Consider the following 22,160-nt stretch of genomic DNA (forward strand, 5'->3'; position numbering starts at 1 on the left):
TTCCATCGGGCTACCTCCGGTTCCTGGTTTTTATTTATACTGTTATTCTTTGACCTCGAAGAGCGTCTGATTCAGTGACACAAACACCCAGAATTATCCCAGGCAAGAAAGCTCCCCTTTGCCTCATTGTTTTATTTGTTCTGAATAGTTGTGGTTTGTCTCTAAAGTGACCGTGGACCACAGTCAACCTGCAAATCTCCAACAAGCATCGATCTGGTTCGGAGACGTCGGCTCAGGTGAAGAGTTGAGATCAGTGTTTCTCAACCCAGTCCTCAAGGACCCCCTATCCTGCAGATTTTCTTTGCAACCCTGAATAGGTACCTGTTTGTAGTAATTCAGCAGTGAATGTCAGAGTTTGCACACCTTGCATAATTAAGTGATGTGAGATGATTGGTTGAGTAAGTACAAGCAGAGCTACCTAAGCAGGGTTACAATGAGAATCTGCAGGATAGGGGGTCCTTGAGGACTGGGTTGAGAAACCCTGGTTGAGATTCTTTTGAAATTGTAGGAACCATTTCTATCTTTCCTACAGAGGTTATATCCTAGAATTTCTACACATCATTCATTTATTTAAACCTGCCAACCGACCTCCATCAAATCTCCAGTCAGCACATCAGTAGGTAAAACTGCTTAAAGGTAGAGCGGGTAGAATTTTCCTAAAATCTGTGTATAAGGAGCCGTGAGACATGAGTGGGGTGTCTGTCAAGTCCAGTCAGTTTTATTTGTGTAGCCGAATATCACAAATAACAAATGTGCCTCAGGGGGCTTTACAGCAACACAACATCCTGTCATTAGACCCCCTCATCGGATAAGGAACACCTCCCTAAAAACCTTTAACGGGGAGAAAAACCAGGACGAACCCTCAGGGAGAGCAGCAGGGGAGGGTCTCTCTCCCAAGACGCACAACGTGCCATGATGTTGTGTTTACACAGTTTACACAATACAACACTGAAAGAGGATGACACAGTTATAATGGACTTATAAAAGATATGAAGAATATGATGAGCAGGATGCCAAGCAGTGTCCAGACTCCACCGGAACAGCCCAGGACCCGAGCCACGTGACCACCATCACCATGTAAAAACAAAAACCAAAAAACAGGGTAACAATATAGCCGCCAGGGCCGATTAAAGGGCTCCAAGCAGTATTGCGGCTGCTTACTGTAGCGCCCCCATGTGTGAGCTGTTTCATATTTGGTACATGGCTTCTATGTGCCACAAAGAATAAACCTGTCAAGTTTCATGACGATCGGCCATTCACACTAGCAAATATTAGCTACTGAAATTTGATTGGCTGTTTGGTGGCCATTTTGGTAATCCAGCCAATCGGCACTTTAGGCAATGTGGCCAAATGTGAGAAGTGTAAGTATACCAAGTATAAGTATACCAAAGGTCGGATTGTTAGCTCAAGCGGTTTTTGAGATATTGACATGTGTCAGTTGTAGCGCCCCCTATGGACGAAATTTCACAAAATGTGGCGTGCTTCCGAAGAATGTTGTGGTGATTGTGCGCGTGACAAGCTTCGTTAAGTTTGGACAATCACGTCTACTCCTGTATTTTCACCATGTGTGTCTGGTGTGTGGTGTGTGTCTGTGTGAGTCTATAAACGGCCAAACTAAAGCACTTGGGGCCTCGATTCTTTTTGGAGGTTATTGGGGATGATCAGGGGCACCTATAAAAAACAGCAGAACATTAAAATATAATTATAATAATTATGCATAATTATGCAAAATATGCATTTTTCTAAAAATGGCTAAAAACCACTTTTCTCGGCATTTCAGATGATTCTGAGCATTTGGGGGGAGGGAGTTGGAGTGGGGGGGGGTTTAGGGGCAGGGGGAAGGCGGTTAGCTGGCAGGATGAAGAGGAGTGAGATTTAGACGGGTGGAGAACCAAACCGCTACATTGTAGCGGGGTTCTTCTAGTCACTAGATATAGGCAAACCAATCCCTATGGGCCAGGCCTTAAATTTTGATTGACATGTAACTTTGAAATGGAATGGCATATCAAAATTCTGCTTTACCGTCCAGGAAGTGTGTTCCACACATCTTGAGAGTGGTAAGAATGATGAGGATGAGTAACAAATCCCACAATAACTCAACAATACTACCTAAAATATTGTGCATTACATTGCGCTGCGTTTCATGTCATGGAAATGGCTTTGCGCCAATCAAAATCAACTTAAAACCCACCCTTGAATAGGCCACCCAGATCTTCCCGAGGTCACACAGCAACATGAGATGGAAAGACAGCACTTAGAGTGTAGAAATGTACGCTTCTGCAAAGTTCATCGATTTTCTAAATCAATTCAACTCACGTTAATTGATGACAAACTTTGACTTAAAATATAGCTCAGTGTAACCGGTTATATTCTTGCTCGGTGCGAGATTTGATACGAGGTGTACTGCACCACAAGGCGACGTCGCTAACCGCTCGGCTAAAGGGTCAGACCCGTTAGCTAGCTAGGGGCTAACGTGTCTTATGAGTAGTTTACACTAGACTAATTGTCAAGTTTTCCATGGTTAAAAAAATCCCTTCCACTATGAACCATAGGGCTGCCAGTTACCGTTAGAGTAATTAAGGTTATATGTTTTCACGATAACGCTAGCTAGCTGGCTGAGTTCATTTATCACGTGCGACCACCGCAGCCCACTATCGTTAGCTAACTTAAGGTAAGCTAAGCAGTGTTAGCTTAAAGACGCGTTTCACCGTGTTAGGCTAGGCTAGGCAGCCGCATGCTAACGTTAGTCACCGTGAGATGAATACAGCTTGTCGCCTGTTAACCGAAACCTACCGTGCTGTTTGTATTGGGAACAGAGTCCTTTGTGTTGGTGTTCTTAATCCACCTCTGGCGAATACCTTGGTCCTCTGCGCGGCCAGGGCATCTATGTCAGCTGTGTGGTCTCCGACAGGGGCAATCTTCATGAAGAAGTAAAGGCTTGTGTATTTCGCATTCAGGCTTTTTGCAAACTTGGGAGTTTGCCACTACTGTTGGAGCAGCCGAGACCTGCACAGCTTCCTCCCGACTTCCGAGACAACGTTGAACAATGTGAAGAAGATAAAAGTAGAACATTGTACACTTCTTAGCACAGCTTGCACTCAAACGCGCGCGTATTGTAGGGAAGCGCCACCGCAGCGATGGCGAATTGTTAACTTCCGGTACTTCGCCGGATTAGTCTATACACGGCGCTGGGGCAGCCCCCCCAGCCCCCCCCCCAGTAGTGGCAAGTGGCTGTGTAGTAGCCTAACGTACAAATGCAAAAAAAACGTGTAATGACCACGGATGACTGGAGTCGCTAGCCCTTGGCTATCGGGTCGGACCCTTTAGTCGACTGGATAACGTGACGCGGGAGACCCGGGTTCGCGTCCCGGCTGCGGCGGTTCCAGGGCTGCCCCCGAATTCGCTACACATAGCTTTATTTTCGACAGTGGGCTATGGCTGTGTGGCATGTACACAGGGGCGGATCTACGGGGTGGCAAGGGGTGGCAGCTGCCACCTCTGGGACACAGTCTTGCCACCCCATTTATAAATCAGATAATATGTTTTTAAAGTATATTTTATGTACATGCATGGTGAAGGTCAATGAGACCCGCACCAAACTCATCTCAAACAGAAGTCGCCGATTTAGAATCCCCCTCCCCCTCACAGGCGCGGATCTACGGGGTGGCAAGGGGTGGCAGCTGCCACCTCTGGGACACAGTCTTGCCACCCGTTTGCCACCCCAGGAATAAATCTCTAGATCCACCACTGCATGTACAAGTTTAATGATGAAGTGAGTAAACACTGCATTCCAAATCTGCTGCACGCGCACATTACAAACAAAACAATGACGCCATACTGTAGCGACCGGGGGAGGCGGTCGCTCTGACTGACGGTTGGCGTTTCTGCGCTGGGAGAGCGCAATGGCTGATGGGACTGTCAATGTTAGATTTAAAATTGTGTTTTAATGATGTGGTGTTCATGTTGTGGTTATTCTTGTGTTGCTGTTTTGGGGGTTTAACTCAGACTAAGTAGGAAGTAGGGGACCGTTTACTGACTTACTGACTGTAGGACCGTGACTGGGACTGATATCGGCACTTGTGACTTGGGGGGGGGGGGCTCGTTATGTTGACGTCAGTTCGGGTCCCTTCTGGCCGGTGTGAATCAAAGAGCACGCCCGGGGTCGTGCGGTGTATGGGGTCCGGGAGTTGCGACTAAAAGAGGTCTCTGCCTCTCGACTCGTTCTTTCACGCCTGCTCCCACAATACTTTTCGTTTCAGTTGGCAGCCCCCCTACTTCAAACATCTTCCCACGCGCCTGGTGTGATGGATATATATGATGTGTAATGTATGTTCTATGAGCATATAATGAATATATGGTATATCATGAATGCATAATGAATATATACGATGTACTGTATAGCTCCCTCTCACCCCTTTTCGGGTGGTGTGTGTCCTCCTCAAGCTCGGGTCCTCTACCTGAGGCCTGGGAGTTTGAGGGTTCTGTACAGTATCTCAGCTGTTACTGGGACCACCCTCTTCTGGACAGACACCTCAGATGTTGTTCCTGGAACCTGCTGGAGCCAGTTTGGGGGTCACAGCCCCTAGTGCTCCTATTACCACTGGGACTACTGTGGATTTCACCTTCCACATCCGATCTAGTTCTTCCCTCGGTCCTTGGTATGTCTCTAGCTTCTCATGCTCTTTCTTCCTGATGTTGCCGTCGCTCGGGATGCTACATCGATCACTACTGCTGTCTTCTGTTCCTTGTCAAACACCACAGTGTCTGGTTGGTTAGCCAGCACCTGCTTGTCAGCCTGGGACCTGAAGTCCCACATGAGCTTAGCTCTGCCATTCTCAACCACCTTTGGCGGGGTCTCCCATTTGGACTTGGGGGCTTCCAGTCTGTATTCAGTACAGGTATTCCTGTACACTATCCCAGCCACTTGGTTAGGCCTTTCAGTGAACGCTCTCCCAGCTACCGTTGGACTCCCAGCTAGCTTCTTACACCCTGCTCCTAAGTGCTGGACTGTCTCAGGGGCGTCGTTGCACAGCCTGCATCTTGGGTCTTGTCTGGTGTGGTAGACCCCTGCCTCAACCGATCTGGTCCTGAGTGCCTGTTCTTGTGCCGCTATGATCAGAACCTCTGTGCTGTCCTTCAGTCCAGCCTTTTCTAGCCACTGGTAGGATTTCTCAGTATCAGCTACGTCTTCTATCGGTCGATGGTACACCCCGCGGAGGGGCTTGATCTTCCATGATACCTCCTCTTCTTCTTCCTCTGCACTCTCTGTCTTCTGCTGCCTGATGTACTCACTCGGCAGTTCCTCCTGGGGGGTCCTCTTTCTGATGTACTCATGGATGTTCCTTGTTTCATCCTGGATAGTGGCCCTGACACTCTCTAACCCTCGGCCCCCATCTTTTTGCTTATCGCACAGTCTCAGGCTGCTGGACTTAAGGTGGAACCCTCCGTGCACTGTGAGGCGTTTCCGTGTCCTGATATCTGTGGGCTTTGTCTCCTCCTTTGGCCAGATTATTATTCCAGCTGGGTATCTGATGACTGGTAGGGCATTATGTGTTGATGGCTTGGATCTTATTCTTCCCATTGAGCTGGCTCCTCAGGACCTGCCTCCCTCTCTGGAGGTATTTGGCTGCAGCTGACCACCTTGCTGCCTCCTCGTGGTTTCCATTTGCCTGTAGACTACCCAGGTACTCGTGACTGTCCTGTATGTCTGTTATCCTGCCATCTGGTAATCCAACCCCTTCAGTCCTCACCTCCTTTCCTCCATGATGGATCTTCCGGCTGACCCCCGTACTTTCTGGTGGGAGCGCGTGAAGGGGGGCGGGGGTGGGTGGGTGGGTGGGTGGAGTGTGCGCGCTCCCGCCGTGCGGTGAAGTGTGTGCGCGGCGCGGCGCCGGGCGGCAGAGTGGTGAAGATGGCGCTGGGAGCGGCGGCGAGAGCGGCGCTGCGTCGCGTTTCTGCAAACTTCCCCCCCGGAGTGAGTCAACTTTCCCCGAGGCGGCCGAGTCCCGCAGCCCGGCTCCTCTGGAGGAGCGACACGCCGCGCACGCTGAGCGCGTCCACGCGTCTGGCAGCAGGTAATAACGCCGTTAATGTGGCCCCCTAGAAGAGGGACTCCTCTCTGGACCTTGTGCTCCTCCTGTTGGGACTGCTCACATTCCGGTGCGCAGCGTTCCCGCGGCTGTGTGCTGAGCCAGAGGAGCAGGGACGGGACGGGACGGGACGGGACGGGACGGGCGGAGGAGTGATTGATCATCCAGAATCCCCGGTTCCGTTCCTACCTGCGCTCTCCCTGGTCCAGCAGCTCGTACGGTCCTCAGACGGTGGCAGAGCCTACTGGTTCACCACGGAGCTGTCTGGAACTGCGCTCGTTTGGCTTTCTACATCTTTGAACCCGGTCCTCCTCCTCCTCCTCCTCCTGTTCACGCGCGTTCTCCCCTTTCCGGCGTCCCGTTCTCTTTATGCCGCTGCTGGAAACCCACTGCAAACTTCACATGCGGGCACACAGGTCGTGCTGTCGTTTTCCACACGTGCATGAATTATTCGGGGTATTCAGGCCCTACGTGAACGGGTAAACCAATCAATCCGGGGTTGCGTGTGCATTTTTGTGCACAGGTGTGAGTCCTCGTGGTGAAATCCCAGTGGGAGCCAAATGTAAACTGGGTTTGCATCGATTTTGAATGAATGCGCTTACAGATGGCTATTCACGCGGGCGGATCCTGTGTCTCTTAACTGGCCCACCATAATCTTTGGCCTCACATAGCAAATTATGGCTGCTTAATCCGGCCCCTGCTGTCCGGGGTCCTGTGCAGATCCCACATGATCCTGGACTCCAGCCACGAGGCGCTGTCATGATGCTTGTGTGTGTTGTCTGAGTGTGCTCAGCGCTCCACATGATGGCGTCCTGACGTCTCTCCCTCGTCAGATTCTACCTCTAGACCAGGCGGCCCGCGGGCCACGTCCGGCCCGCGGGCCGCCTATTGGGGACCCCTGGTCTAGACGGTGAACCAGGCTGACTTCTCCAGCTCGTCACAGAGCAGCTAGCTGAGGCATGCAGCCTCACAGTTGTTGCACACTTCACAATCAGTGTTGTGCTGCTGATCTGAGACCACCAGTAGGAGCTAGTATCGAGGCCTTGCCTTCGCCCCCCCCCCCCGGGGTATGAAATGTTACAGCTTTTAACAACAACCACATCACAAAAAAGGGGGAATTGCTCATTTCCGGCTGTTTGTTGTGTGAGCAGGGAACATGGTTGTGTTACGATCTGTGGTGGAGCAACATGTATTTCTGAATGGTGCCGAGAGTCCCTGTCTGTCCTGCACACTGCACACATGGTGTACCTGCTCACGTCACAACCCTCCTATCACGTGCACATTGTGTGTGTGCGCGCGCACACACACAATGTGCTCCCACATGAATGGATGGATGAATGAATGAATGAATGTCTTTATTTGTCATTGCACCGCTGTACAACGAAATTAAGCTCAACTCCCCGGTGGTGCAAAATAAATAAATAAAATATATACACATAGTCAAAGTGCAAAGAGTCCCACATTTGCAGCACGTCAACATATAGGTAATGTATGCGTACGTGTAAAAATGCAGGCGTAAGTACACGTGCACACATGTATTTACTGGACTCTGGTGTCTTCACAGCGTGTCCGCTCATTCTTTTGTGTCTCGGTGCTCAGCAGTCCAGGTGGGAGACTCTGAACACAGCATTACTGCCCTGATGGGGTGGCTCGATAAATGGTGTGTCCAGATGAACTGGCTCAGCCTTCTGTGATTCATTTTTATTCTGGCCCGGACTGTGACGTCCAGCCGACACGAGAGGACGGGCCGGGGAACGGCCGAACTTCATGGAGTCAAGTTCAGTCAATTGGTTGGTGCACGGGGATGTGTGGTTTCATTGTATCCAGAGTTTAATTGGTTGGTGTTGGGTGGTTTCATTGTATCCAGAGTTTAATTGGTTGGTGTTGGGGGAATGTGTGGTTTCATTGTATCCAGAGTTTAATTGGTTTGTGTTGGGGGGATGTGTGGTTTCATTGTATCCAGAGTTTAATTGGTTGGTGTTGGGGAATGTGTGGTTTCATTGTATTCAGAGTTTAATTGGTTTGTGCTGGGGGATGTGTGGTTTCATTGTATCCAGAGTTTAATTGGTTGGTGTTGGGTGGTTTCATTGTATCCAGAGTTTAATTGGTTGGTGTTGGGTGGTTTCATTGTATCCAGAGTTTAATTGGTTGGTGTTGGGGGAATGTGTGGTTTCATTGTATCCAGAGTTTAATTGGTTTGTGTTGGGGGGATGTGTGGTTTCATTGTATCCAGAGTTTAATTGGTTGGTGTTGGGGAATGTGTGGTTTCATTGTATTCAGAGTTTAATTGGTTTGTGCTGGGGGATGTGTGGTTTCATTGTATCCAGAGTTTAATTGGTTGGTGTTGGGTGGTTTCATTGTATCCAGAGTTTAATTGGTTGGTGTTGGGTGGTTTCATTGTATCCAGAGTTTAATTGGTTTGTGTTGGGGAATGTGTGGTTTCATTGTATCCAGAGTTTAATTGGTTTGTGTTGGGGGGATGTGTGGTTTCATTGTATCCAGAGTTTAATTGGTTTGTGCTGGGGGGATGTGTGGTTTCATTGTATCCAGAGTTTAATTGGTTGGTGTTGGGGGATGTGTGGTTTCATTGTACCCAGAGTTTAATTGGTTTGTGCTGGGGGGATGTGTGGTTTCATTGTATCCAGAGTTTAATTGGTTTGTGTTGGGGGATGTGTGGTTTCATTGTACCCAGAGTTTAATTGGTTGGTGTTGGGGGAATGTGTGGTTTCATTGTATCCAGAGTTTAATTGGTTTGTGTTGGGGGATGTGTGGTTTCATTGTATCCAGAGTTTAATTGGTTGGTGTTGGGGGATGTGTGGTTTCATTGTATCCAGAGTTTAATTGGTTTGTGTTGGGGAATGTGTGGTTTCATTGTATTCAGAGTTTAATTGGTTTGTGCTGGGGGATGTGTGGTTTCATTGTATCCAGAGTTTAATTGGTTGGTGTTGGGTGGTTTCATTGTATCCAGAGTTTAATTGGTTGGTGTTGGGTGGTTTCATTGTATCCAGAGTTTAATTGGTTTGTGCTGGGGGGATGTGTGGTTTCATTGTATCCAGAGTTTAATTGGTTTGTGTTGGGGGGATGTGTGGTTTCATTGTATCCAGAGTTTAATTGGTTTGTGCTGGGGGGATGTGTGGTTTCATGGTATCCAGAGTTTAATTGGTTTGTGTTGGGGGATGTGTGGTTTCATTGTATCCAGAGTTTAATTGGTTTGTGTTGGGGGAATGTGTGGTTTCATTGTACCCAGAGTTTAATTGGTTTGTGCTGGGGGGATGTGTGGTTTCATTGTATCCAGAGTTTAATTGGTTTGTGTTGGGGAATGTGTGGTTTCATTGTATTCAGAGTTTAATTGGTTTGTGTTGGGGAATGTGTGGTTTCATTGTATCCAGAGTTTAATTGGTTTGTGTTGGGGGATGTGTGGTTTCATTGTATCCAGAGTTTAATTGGTTGGTGTTGGGGGATGTGTGGTTTCATTGTATCCAGAGTTTAATTGGTTTGTGTTGGGGGATGTGTGGTTTCATTGTATCCAGAGTTTAATTGGTTTGTGTTGGGGGAATGTGTGGTTTCATTGTATCCAGAGTTTAATTGGTTTGTGTTGGGGAATGTGTGGTTTCATTGTATCCAGAGTTTAATTGGTTTGTGTTGGGGGATGTGTGGTTTCATTGTATCCAGAGTTTAATTGGTTGGTGTTGGGGGAATGTGTGGTTTCATTGTATCCAGAGTTTAATTGGTTTGTGCTGGGGGAATGTGTGGTTTCATTGTATCCAGAGTTTAATTGGTTTGTGTTGGGGGAATGTGTGGTTTCATTGTATCCAGAGTTTAATTGGTTGGTGTTGGGGGAATGTGTGGTTTCATTGTATCCAGAGTTTAATTGGTTTGTGTTGGGGGAATGTGTGGTTTCATTGTATCCAGAGTTTAATTGGTTGGTGTTGGGGGAATGTGTGGTTTCATTGTATCCAGAGTTTAATTGGTTTGTGTTGGGGGATGTGTGGTTTCATTGTATCCAGAGTTTAATGGGTTTGTGTTGGGGGAATGTGTGGTTTCATTGTATCCAGAGTTTAATTGGTTGGTGTTGGGGGAATGTGTGGTTTCATTGTATCCAGAGTTTAATTGGTTGGTGTTGGGGGAATGTGTGGTTTCATTGTATCCAGAGTTTAATTGGTTTGTGTTGGGGGAATGTGTAGTTTCATTGTATCCAGAGTTTAATTGGTTGGTGTTGGGGGAATGTGTGGTTTCATTGTATCCAGAGTTTAATGGGTTTGTGTTGGGGGAATGTGTGGTTTCATTGTATCCAGAGTTTAATTGGTTTGTGTTGGGGAATGTGTGGTTTCATTGTATCCAGAGTTTAATTGGTTGGTGTTGGGGGAATGTGTGGTTTCATTGTATCCAGAGTTTAATTGGTTGGTGTTGGGGGAATGTGTGGTTTCATTGTATCCAGAGTTTAATTGGTTGGTGTTGGGGGAATGTGTGGTTTCATTGTATCCAGAGTTTAATGGGTTTGTGTTGGGGGAATGTGTGGTTTCATTGTATCCAGAGTTTAATTGGTTTGTGTTGGGGAATGTGTGGTTTCATTGTATCCAGAGTTTAATTGGTTGGTGTTGGGGGAATGTGTGGTTTCATTGTATCCAGAGTTTAATTGGTTGGTGTTGGGGATGTGTGGTTTCATTGTATCCAGAGTTTAATTGGTTTGTGTTGGGGGATGTGTGGTTTCATTGTATCCAGAGCTGTGTGGTGTTGTTTGTGTTGGGCTGTAGATTTGTAATGTAATGAAGAGAGTCACGTCCCCATGTGAGCTTTTCTGTCAAACTTCCTGTCCTAGTGATGGATGCATCATGTTGCAGTGCTCCTGGCATTACAGCTAACTGTGTTACCCAGCTTCCCCTCAGGGATGAATAAAGTGTTGTGATTCTGGTTCTGATTCTGGTTCTGATTCTGGTGATCATGTGTCAGACCATCTGAGAGGTGAGGACACCACATCATAATCCTGTTTTATTTTCTCCATCTCTGTTGACTAGTTGCAGTGTTGCACAAGAACAAGCCGGCCTCTAACCCCTGGTCCAGAGTACATGACTGTATTTGGGGTATATTAGAAGAGCTCCCGGCTGGAAAGGCTTTTCCTCAATTAGCAGATTTCACAACAAGACCAGAACATGGTGCTGCAGCATGCTGGGAAAGAAAAGCTTCAGAAAGAAAGAAAGAAAGAAAGAAAGAAAGAAAGGCCTTGGTGTTGAATTCTCACAGAGGCAACACACAATAACACACTGAGGTGTGTTCACACAGGCTGTTCTGATGGCCCAGTGGACAAGACATGTACCACATGTACTACATGTACTACATGTACCACACGTACCACTGTATAACATGTAATACACGTTGGACATGTGTTACAAGTGTTACATGCTGTACATGTTATAATGTGTTACATGTTCTACATGTTCTACATATAACATGTAGTACATGTCGTATATGTGTTACATGTAGTACATGCTGTACATGTGTTAAATGTAGTACATGTACCACATGTACCACATGTACTACATGTACCACACGTACCACTGTATAACATGTAATACACGTTGGACATGTGTTACGTTTAGTACATGCTGTACATGTTATAATGTGTTACATGTACTACATGTACTACATATAACATGTACATGTAGTACATGTAACACATTATATATACATGTAGTACATGTACCACACGTACCACTGTATAACATGTAATACACGTTGGACATGTGTTACAAGTGTTACATGCTGTACATGTTATAATGTGTTACATGTTCTACATGTACTACATATAACATGTAGTACATGTCGTATATGTGTTACATGTAGTACATGCTGTACATGTGTTACATGTAGTACACATCGTATATGTGTTACATGTAGTATAAGCTGTACATGTACTACATGTAACACTTGTATAACATGTACCACATGTAACACTTGTAACACATGTCCAACGTGTATTACATGTAGTGCATGCTGTACATGTGTTAAATGTAGTACATGTAGTACATGTGTTACATGTGGTACATGCTGTACATGTGTTAAATGTAGTACATGTAGTACATGTGTTACATGTGGTACATGCTGTACATGTGTTAAATGTAGTACATGTAGTACATGTGTTACATGTGGTACATGCTGTACATGTACTACATGGCATTTGGCTGGCATCATTTCTGGGGAACCCGGGTCATAAACCCTCCTCTCTTCCAGATATTCAGCAGCCCCAAATTAGCTGTGTCGTTTTCCTTACAAACAAGCAACATGAGATTAAAATGAAAATACTCTCTTTTAATTGTTGTGCCTCCAGGTTTGCTGGTGAGTAATGTAGTATAACAGTTAACACTCTGTCTCTGCAGCCCTCAGGTTCACAGAAAAACATGAGTGGGTTCGAGTTGAAGGCGGTGTCGGCACTGTTGGCATCAGCAGTTTTGCTCAGGTAGGCAGTGGGTATGTATTAATCATTAATTTACAGCACACACAAGAGCTTTATTGGGGCCAGGGTAAAAGAAGTCAAAATGATATGCTCACCTCGTGTCTGGAGGTGCTCATTGAAGTGTCGCCCTTTGCCCGTACGTGTAGTGAAGAACAGCAGCAGCTTTACCTCTTTATGGCTCTGGTTTGATGGTGCTGATTGCTATGCCAGACCTATGGGCCGGTCCTGCCATATGTCTTATTCATCTCTGTTGCACTTTGGAAAAGGGACTTCATCCACGGCTGTCAGCCAAGTAATGGCTTCAGCAGCAAACGTGACCGAAATCGTCTCGGATACGTTAATGTGGTTTTAGTCTGCCATGGACCAGCGAAGCCTGGTCGAACACCTTGACAAGACATTGAAGGCACACGGCATGGAGATCAGTGCTGAAAAAGCCACACTAATGACCAGTAACACCACTGGCATTACCAGTAACATTCAGGTCAATGGTCAGACACTCTCGACAGTCAACACATTTAGATATCTTGGGGCCATCGTCACAGATGAAGGGTCCAAACCGGAGGTGCTTTCCCGCATTGCACAAGCAACCGCGGCACTCACAAGGTTAAAACCAACCTGGAAAGACAAAAACAATAGTACCGGGTCTACAGTCAGATTGATGCGCTCACTAGTCACCTCCATCTTGTACGCATGTGAAACTTGGACACTCACAGCAGATCTCCAAAGAAGAAGAAGCACGATGGAGATGAGGCGCTGCAGGAAGATTCTAGGCATCTCATGTAGAGACCACATTACGAATGAAGAGGTGAGCAGGAGGATTACACAAGCCACTCGAACACATGGAGACTTGTTGACAATCGTCAAGAAGAGAAAACTGAAATGGTGTGGCCACATCTCGAGAAGTTCCGGCCTTGCCGAGACCACCCTGCAAGGCACAGTGAGGGGTTGGTGAGGACGAGGAAGACGGAAGAAGCGACGGCTGTGTAACATCAGAGAGTGGACCGGCCTTGACTTTGCCAGCTTACAGAGGGCAGCTGAGGACAGACAGAGGTGGCGAGGACTGGTTGCGGATTCAACAGCAGTGCCCCAACGACCTCTTGAGAGGTTACGGGATAGGTGGGGTGGGGTGAGGTGGGGTGGGGTGAGGTGAGGTGACTCGGAGAACAGCAAAGAGACTTAATTCATCTCAGGAGTGAATCTCAGACCTCTGAGGGGCTATAAAACTCCGTCTACTTTCTGTCAGACGATGTTAATTCCCTGATCATTTTTTCCGGTTTCCGCTCACCTGATTCATATGCAGAATTTCTGTCTCCCACCTGTGTCCACTTGTCTATTGATTATTAATGTACTGTATATCCAGCTGTTAGTGTCCTAGTGTTGGAGATCTCAAGTCTCAGGGGGGCTCCGGTGGCCCACCTACTAGAGTGGCACCACATGAGGCTGAGTCCTTGCCACAGCGACCTGGGTTCAAATCCGGTCCGGGCCTTTTGCTGCATGTCATCCCCTCTCTCTCCCCTGCCTTTCCTGTCTCTCTCTCTCCTATCACTGTCACGTAAAGGTGGAAACTGCCAAAAAATATTCTTGGGAAGAAAAAAAAAGATCTCGAGTCTCAGCTGAGGCCTTCAAACCCCAAAGTTCTCTTGTCTTCCTGCTGCTGAATGACTTCTGAATATACATGCAGTGTGTGTGTGTGTGTGTGTGTGTGTGTGTGTGTGTGCGTGTACTTGCTAGTTGCAAGAAACGGCATACAGGATGAAATTGTGGCACTACTTTGCTGTAAACTAACAAGGTGCAAAGAAGGAGCAGCAAACGAAAATGGAAAAAGGATTTCTACGTAGTTCAGTGGAAAATAAAATAAAACAGACTTTAATGCATCAAATCAGTTGCAAGAAAGTAAAGAAGGAAGAAACGTCAGCGCTCGTACAGGTCTCTGGTCTCTACAGGAAGCCTGGTGATTAACATGACTGCCTCTCCAGGATATGGAGCAGATTTAGTGGGACTGAAACACTGAAAAGTGCTCAGGGTTCAGGTCTTTTTTTAGTAGTTATGAGACATCAGCTTGTAAAAACACCAGGAATGGGTGCAGTTTTCTAGATGATAAACTACAAAAATGTATCACTTGTAAAATGGGATCTGCTTGTTCAAGTAAAATTATAGGAAAGTAGTTTTTACCAAAACTAAAAATAATATCAGAACACATAAAATCAGAATAGAATCCAGATTTCATGATTTTGGAAAGACTGTTGTCCCAAAGCGTCGTCCAGTTATGCGACCTGAACTGAAAACTGATGATCTTGTATTTTATCCCCAGAGACGCCCCCCCCCTCCCCCGGGTCATGAAATATTCCACTTTAACCGCCTTTCCAAACTTCTGGTTTCACTACTCAGAAAAGCTTTAATCTTCATGAAATGAACAAGTTAAATGAAAGTTCTCTGGTTCCTAAAATACAAATGAGCCTGTCGGAGAATTAGATGGTGAATTCATGAACTGATTCATGTCCCCTTAGGGTCAGAGGTTAGAGGTTATGGGTTAGAGTTAGAGGGTAGGGTTATAGGTTAGAGGGTAGGGTTATAGGTTAGATGTTTGGGTTAGGGGTTAGGGTTAGAGGTAAATGTTAGGAGTCAGGGTTAGAGGTTAGGGTTAGAGGTTAAGGTTAGAGGTTAGGGTTAGAGGTTAAGGTTAGAGGTTAGGGTTAGAGGTAGAGGTTAGGAGTTAGGGTTAGAGGTAAAGGTTAGGTGTTAGGGTTAGAGTTTAGGGTTAGAGGTAAAGGTTAGGAGTTAGGGTTAGAGGTAAAGGTCAGGAGTTAGGGTTAGAGGTAAAGGTTAGGAGTTAGGGTTAGAGGTAGAGGTTAGGAGTTAGGGTTAGAGGTAAAGGTTAGGTGTTAGGGTTAGAGTTTAGGGTTAGAGGTAAAGGTTAGGAGTTAGGGTTAGAGGCAAAGGTTAGGTGTTAGGGTTAGAGGTAAAGGTTAGGAGTTAGGGTTAGAGGTAAAGGTTAGGAGTTAGGGTTAGAGGTAAAGGTTAGGAGTTAGGGTTAGAGGTAGAGGTTAGGGTTAGAGGTAGAGGTTAGGGCTAGACATAAAGGTTAGGGTTAGAGGTTAGGATTATAGGTTATAGGTTAGGGGTTAGGGTTAGAGTTAGAGGTTAGGATTATAGGTTATAGGTTAGGGGTTAGAGTTAGAGGTTATAGGTTAGCAGTTAGGGTTATAGGCTAGGGTTTATGGTTAGAGTTAGAGGTTAGGGGTTAGAGTTAGAGGTTAGGGTTAGCGGTTAAGGGTTAGGGTTAGAGTTAGAGGTTAGCAGTTAGGGTTATAGGTTAGGGGTTAGGGTTGTAGGTTAGAGGTTAGGGGTTAGAGGTTAGGGTTATCTCTGGCTGGGATGTTCATCCATTGTTTTCTTTGTCACTGCAGAAGAAGTCACATTACCGTTCAGATTTAGAATGAATTTCAAGTGGATGAATAACTGTCACAAAGAAACCATGTGAATTGCAGTTTACTATATTTCATTTATCAAATAAAAAGTTTATCCGTCTGCAGAGAGTGACTTTTCTGTGACTCCTTGTTTTAGGAGGCATTGGGAGACGTTGTTTACTGTGGACTACCTGAAGTGGGCCAAAACCTCGAACAGCTGGGTAAGAATAAGAGAGACGCATTTGGGAAAACAATGGAATGGTTTTGATGGCCGATGTTGGCTCACGTGTGTCTGTGCTGTTGGTTGCAGAGGAGTTTGGTGCCTTGGAAAGCGTGAAGGCGGCCAGCGAGCTTTACTCTCCTCTGACTGGCCGAGTGACTGAAATCAACACGCAGCTGACGGAGAATCCAGGCCTGGTGAATAAAGCCTGTTATGATGAAGGTAACTCAATGTCATCACCGGGAATATGTCGTCGTTACCAAGACAGAAGCATTAACCTCCTCTTTGGTCTTCCCCTCTGTGTCTTCATAAACTTCAGTTGGTCCAAAACTCAGCTTCCCGTATCATTACCAGAACTCCTTCCATAGATCATATCGCTCCTGTTCTTCAGCAACTCCATTGGCTCCCTGTTAAATACTGAATCGACTTCGAGATCCTGCTCCTCCTCACCTTTAAGGCCCTTAATAACCGAGCTCCTTCATATCTTTCTGAACTCCTTCATATCCACACGCCCTCCCACACTCTCACATCCTCTTCTGCTCTCCAACTCACTACACCATCAGCCCGCTGGACTACCATGGGGACTGGAGCTGGACTACCATGGGGTCTAGAGCAGGGGTGGGCAGTCTTATCCAGAAAGGGCCAGGTGTGGGTGAAGGTTTTTGTTCCAACCAAGCAGTTACACACCTGATCCCACTAATCAACCAGTAGAGTCTTTGCTGAGGAACTTGATTAGGAGACACAGGTGTGTAACCGCTTGGTTGGAACCAAAACCTTCACCCACACCGGCCCTTTCTGGATAAGATTGCCCACCCCTAGTCTAGAGCCTTCAGTCGTTCTGCCCCCGCCTGTGGAACTCTCTCCCACAAGACATTCAAAACATTGACTCTCTTTCAACCTTCAGATCCCATCTCAAAACGCACCTTTTCAAACTGGCATATTCAGTCTGATCCACACTTCACTGATTTTTGTGCAGATGATGATTTTATACTGATCTGTTGTGTTAACTTTTTATTGTCTACCCTGCTTAGTTTTGATCTTATGCTGTCTGGTACAGTGCTGCTTGTTTTTTAACTGTGTTCTGTAAGGTGTCCTTGAGTGCTCTGAAAGGTGCCCACAAATAAAATGTATTATTATTATTATCATTATTATTATTATTATTAACATGTACATACGGTGGTGCTTGGAAGTTCGTGAACCCTTTAGAATTTTCTACATTTCTGCATAAATATGACCTAAAACATCATCAGATTTTCACACAAGTCCTAAAAGTAGATAAAGAGAACCCAATTAAACAAATTAGACAAAAATATTAAACTTGGTCAATTATTTATTGAGGAAAATGATCCAATACTACATATCTGTGAGTGGCAAAAGTATGTGAACCTCTAGGATTAGCAGTTAATTTGAAGGTGAAATTAGAGTCAGGTGTTTTCAGTCAATGGGATGACAGTCAGGTGTGAGGGGGCGCCCTGTTGTATTTAAAGAACAGGGATCTTCTGAAGTCTGATCTTCACAACACATATTTGTGGAAGTGCATCATGGTAAGAACAAAGGAGATTTCTGAGGACCTCAGAAAAAGCCGTGTTGATGCTCATCAGGCTGGAAAAGGTTACAAAACCACCTCTAAAGAGTTTGGACTCCACCAATCCACAGTCACACAGGTTGTGTACAAATGGAGGAAATTCAAGACCCTTGTCACCCTCCCCAGGAGTGGTGGACCAGCAAAGATCACTCCAAGAGCAAGGCGTGTAATGGTCGGCCAGGTCACAAAGGAGGCCAGGCTAACTTCTAAGCAGCTAAAGGCCTCTCTCACATGGGCTAATGGTAATGCTCATGAGTCCACCGTCAGGAGAACACTGAACAACAATGGTGTGCATGGCAGGGCTGCAAGGAGAAAGCCACTGCTGTCCACTACTGCCCGTCTGCAGTTTGCTAAAGATCACGTGGACAAGCCAGAAGGCTACTGGAAAAATGTTTTGTGGACGGATGAGACCAAAACAGAACTTGTTGGTTTAAATGAGAAGTGTTATGCGTGGAGAAAGGAAAACACTGCATCCCAGCATAAGAACCTTATCCCATCTGTGAAACGTGGTGGTGGTAGTATCGTGGTTTGGGCCTGTTTTGCTGCATCTGGGCCAGGACGGCTTGCCATCACTGATGGAACAATGAATTCTGAATTACACCAGCGAATTCTCAAGGAAAATGTCAGGACATCTGTCCGTGAACTGAATCTCAAGACAACGTGGGTCATGCAGCAAGACAACGACCGTAAGCACACAAGTCGTTCAACCGAAGAATGGTTGAAGAAGAATAAAGTTAATGTTTTGGAACGGCCAAGTCAAAGTCCTGACCTTCATCCAATCTAAATGTTGTGAAAGGGCCTGAAGCAGCAGTTCATGTGAGGAAACCAGCCAACATCCCAGAGCTGAAGCTGTTCTGTACGGAGGAATGGGCTGAAACTCCTCCAAGCCGATGTGCAGGACTGATCAACAGTTACCAGAAACGTTTAGTTGCAGTTATTGCTGCACGGGGTGGGGGGGGGGGTCACACCAGAAACTGAACAGAAAGGTTCACATACTTTTGCCACTCACAGACATGTAATGTTGGATCATTTTCCCCAATAAATAAATGCCCAGGTATAATATTTTTGTCTCATTTGTTTAATTGGGTTCTTTTTATCTACTTTTAGGACTTGTGTGAAAATCTGATGATGTTTTAGGTCGTATTTATGCAGAAATATAGAAAACTCTAAAGGGTTCACAAACTTCCAAGGTACCACTGTATAATGACTGATGTATTTATTAGAATGAGCTGTTCTCCTGTCTTCTCTAACGGGAGCTCTCGTCCTCCAGGTTGGCTCATCAAAATGACGATTGAAAACCCGGCAGAACTCGACGGCCTCATGGACGACGCCGCCTATGAGAAATTTATCAAATCCCTCGACCAATAAACACACCAGCTCTCTGTGTTTCGATGGGCGGGTTTACCGACCCCCGGAAGAGAGAGTATTTATTGTGATGCTGGAAATGTGCTCTCGAAATAACCAAAATGTTAATGTCCCGTTAACAACTCTGACACACCCGGCCCAGACGTCTCTCCCCAGGAGGCGGCCTGGCGGCTGTTGATTTCTATGAATATTTTTGAGCTTTTCCTTTGGCTTGTGTCACTGTAATACACGGAGACGAGGGGGGCGGTGGGAGAGCTGTTATAAGTGCTGTGCGTCAATCTGAATAAACGACATTCTCTGGTTTGTGACTTGTGGCTCTTCAGTTGGGGGGATGAACAACCAAACGTGAACTTTAACCAAGAGCAGTAAACCCAGACAGGGACTTCAGGTTGTCCTCCAGCAGCAGCCATTCCCCCGGTGGAGGAAGGGGAAGGCAGACGGGCAGTGTCGTGTAGTTTTATATAAACGCAGAGCAGCGTCAGCACCGCAACACCGCAACACATTCACACATCTGGGGTTTTACTTTGCAGTACTACGATATTTTCTCAGCAGAACATATGTATTTACCTCTGGCGAGACATAGCAAAGACAGCAAGATGTTGACCCGAACTCTTGGTGTGATTTCAGAACCAGAACCAGAACCACTTTGTTTGTCAAGTTCAATACAAGTAGAGCAGTTACTCATCTTGGTTCAGAAACACAGCAACAGCTAATAAAATGATATAGTACATACAAATATAGTACATGTAGTACTAGTAGAGTACTATAGTACATACAAATATAGTACATACAGTACTAATACAGTCATATAGTACATATACATATAGTACATATAGTACTAATAAAGTGATATAGTACATACAAATATAGTACATGTAGTACTAGTAGAGTAGTATAGTACATACAAATATAGTACATATAGTACTAATACAGTCATATAGTACATATAAATATAGTACATATAGTACTAATACAGTCATATAGTACATATAAATATAGTACATATACTAATAAAGTGATATAGTGCATATAAATATAGTACATGTAGTACTAGTAGAGTAGTATAGTACATACAAATATAGTACTTATAATACTAATAAAGTGATATAGTACATACAAATATAGTACATGTAGTACTAGTAGAGTAGTATAGTACATACAAATATAGTACATACAGTACTAATACAGTCATATAGTACATATAAATATAGTACTTATAATACTAATAAAGTGATATAGTGCATATAAATATAGTACTTATAATACTAATAAAGTGATATAGTACATACAAATATAGTACATGTAGTACTAGTAGAGTAGTATAGTACATACAAATATAGTACATAAAGTACTAATACAGTCATATAGTACATATAAATATAGTACATATAGTACTAATAAAGTGATATAGTGCATATAAATATAGTACATATAGTACTAGTAGAGTAGTATAGTACATACAAATATAGTACATAAAGTACTAATACAGTCATATAGTACATACAAATATAGTACATAAAGTACTAATACAGTCATATAGTACATATAAATATAGTACATATAGTACTAATAAAGTGATATAGTACATACAAATATAGTACATGTAGTACTAGTAGAGTAGTATAGTACATACAAATATAGTACATATAGTACTAATACAGTCATATAGTACATATAAATATAGTACATATAGTACTAATACAGTCATATAGTACATATAAATATAGTACATACAGTACTAATACAGTCATATAGTACATACAAATATAGTATATACAGTACTAATTCAGTCATATAGTACATATAAATATAGTACATATAGTACTAATAAAGTGATATAGTACATACAAATATAGTACATGTAGTACTAGTAGAGTAGTATAGTACATACAAATATAGTACATACAGTGCTAAACAGTCATATAGTACATATAAATATAGTACATATACTACTAATAAAGTGATATAGTGCATACAAATATAGTAAATGTAGTACTAGTAGAGTAGTATAGTACATACAAATATAGTACATACAGTACTAATACAGTCATATAGTACATATAAATATAGTACATATAGTACTAATAAAGTGATATAGTGCATATAAATATAGTACTTATAATACTAATAAAGTGATATAGTGCATATAAATATAGTACTTATAATACTAATAAAGTGATATAGTACATACAAATATAGTACATGTAGTACTAGTAGAGTAGTATAGTACATAAAAATATAGTACATACAGTACTAATACAGTCATATAGTACATATAAATATAGTACATATACTACTAATAAAGTGATATAGTGCATACAAATATAGTAAATGTAGTACTAGTAGCGTAGTATAGTACATACAAATATAGTACATACAGTACTAATACAGTCATATAGTACATATAAATATAGTACATATAGTACTAATAAAGTGATATAGTGCATATAAATATAGTACATATAGTACTAATAAAGTGATATAGTGCATATAAGTATAGTACATATAGTACTAGTAAAGTATTATAGTACATATACTACTAATAAAGTAATATAGTACATATAAATATTGTACATAGAGTACTAATAAAGTAATATATTACATATAAATAGTACATATAGTACTAATAAAGTCATATAGTGCATATAAATATAGTACATATAGTACTAATGAAGTGATATAGTGCATATAAATATAGTACATATAGTACTAGTAAAGTAGTATAGTACATATACTACTAATAAAGCAATATAGTACATATAAATATAGTACCTAGAGTACTAATAAAGTAATATAGTACATATAAATACAGTACATATAGTACTAGTAAAGTAGTATATATAGAACATATACTACTAATAAAGTAATATAGTACATATACATATAGTACATAGAGTACTAATAAAGTAATATATTACATATGAATAGTACATATAGTACTAATAAAGTGATATAGTATATACAAATATAGTACATCTAGTACTAATAAAGTAATATGGTACATACAAATATAGTACATATCGTACTAATAAAGTAATATCGT

The 22,160-nt window shown here is 43.7% G+C and overlaps 1 protein-coding gene across 1 annotated transcript; it reads left to right on the top strand.

Annotated features, from left to right (window-relative positions):
• The first annotated feature begins 5,878 nt into the window (after window positions 1-5,878).
• gcshb (glycine cleavage system protein H (aminomethyl carrier), b) lies at window positions 5,879-19,419 on the top strand. The gene is made up of 5 exons (XM_056279035.1): window positions 5,879-6,074; window positions 12,464-12,543; window positions 16,105-16,168; window positions 16,258-16,389; window positions 19,023-19,419. The coding sequence occupies exons 1-5, from the start codon at window positions 5,912-5,914 to the stop codon at window positions 19,118-19,120; spliced, it is 537 nt and encodes a 178-aa protein (XP_056135010.1). The 5' UTR covers window positions 5,879-5,911; the 3' UTR covers window positions 19,121-19,419.
• Window positions 19,420-22,160: the final 2,741 nt, after the last annotated feature.

This window comes from Lampris incognitus, chromosome 4 (assembly GCF_029633865.1).
Source record: "Lampris incognitus isolate fLamInc1 chromosome 4, fLamInc1.hap2, whole genome shotgun sequence".
NCBI lineage: Eukaryota > Metazoa > Chordata > Actinopteri > Lampriformes > Lampridae > Lampris > Lampris incognitus.

Coding starts and splice junctions, on each gene's coding strand:
- gcshb (XM_056279035.1), top strand. CDS start 5,912: ATGGCGCTGGGAGCGGCGGCGAGAGCGGCGCTGCGTCGCGTTTCTGCA. Junction 12,544..16,104: donor GCATCAGCAGTTTTGCTCAG/GTAGGCAGTGGG, acceptor TCCTTGTTTTAG/GAGGCATTGGGAGACGTTGT. Junction 16,169..16,257: donor CCAAAACCTCGAACAGCTGG/GTAAGAATAAGA, acceptor TGTTGGTTGCAG/AGGAGTTTGGTGCCTTGGAA.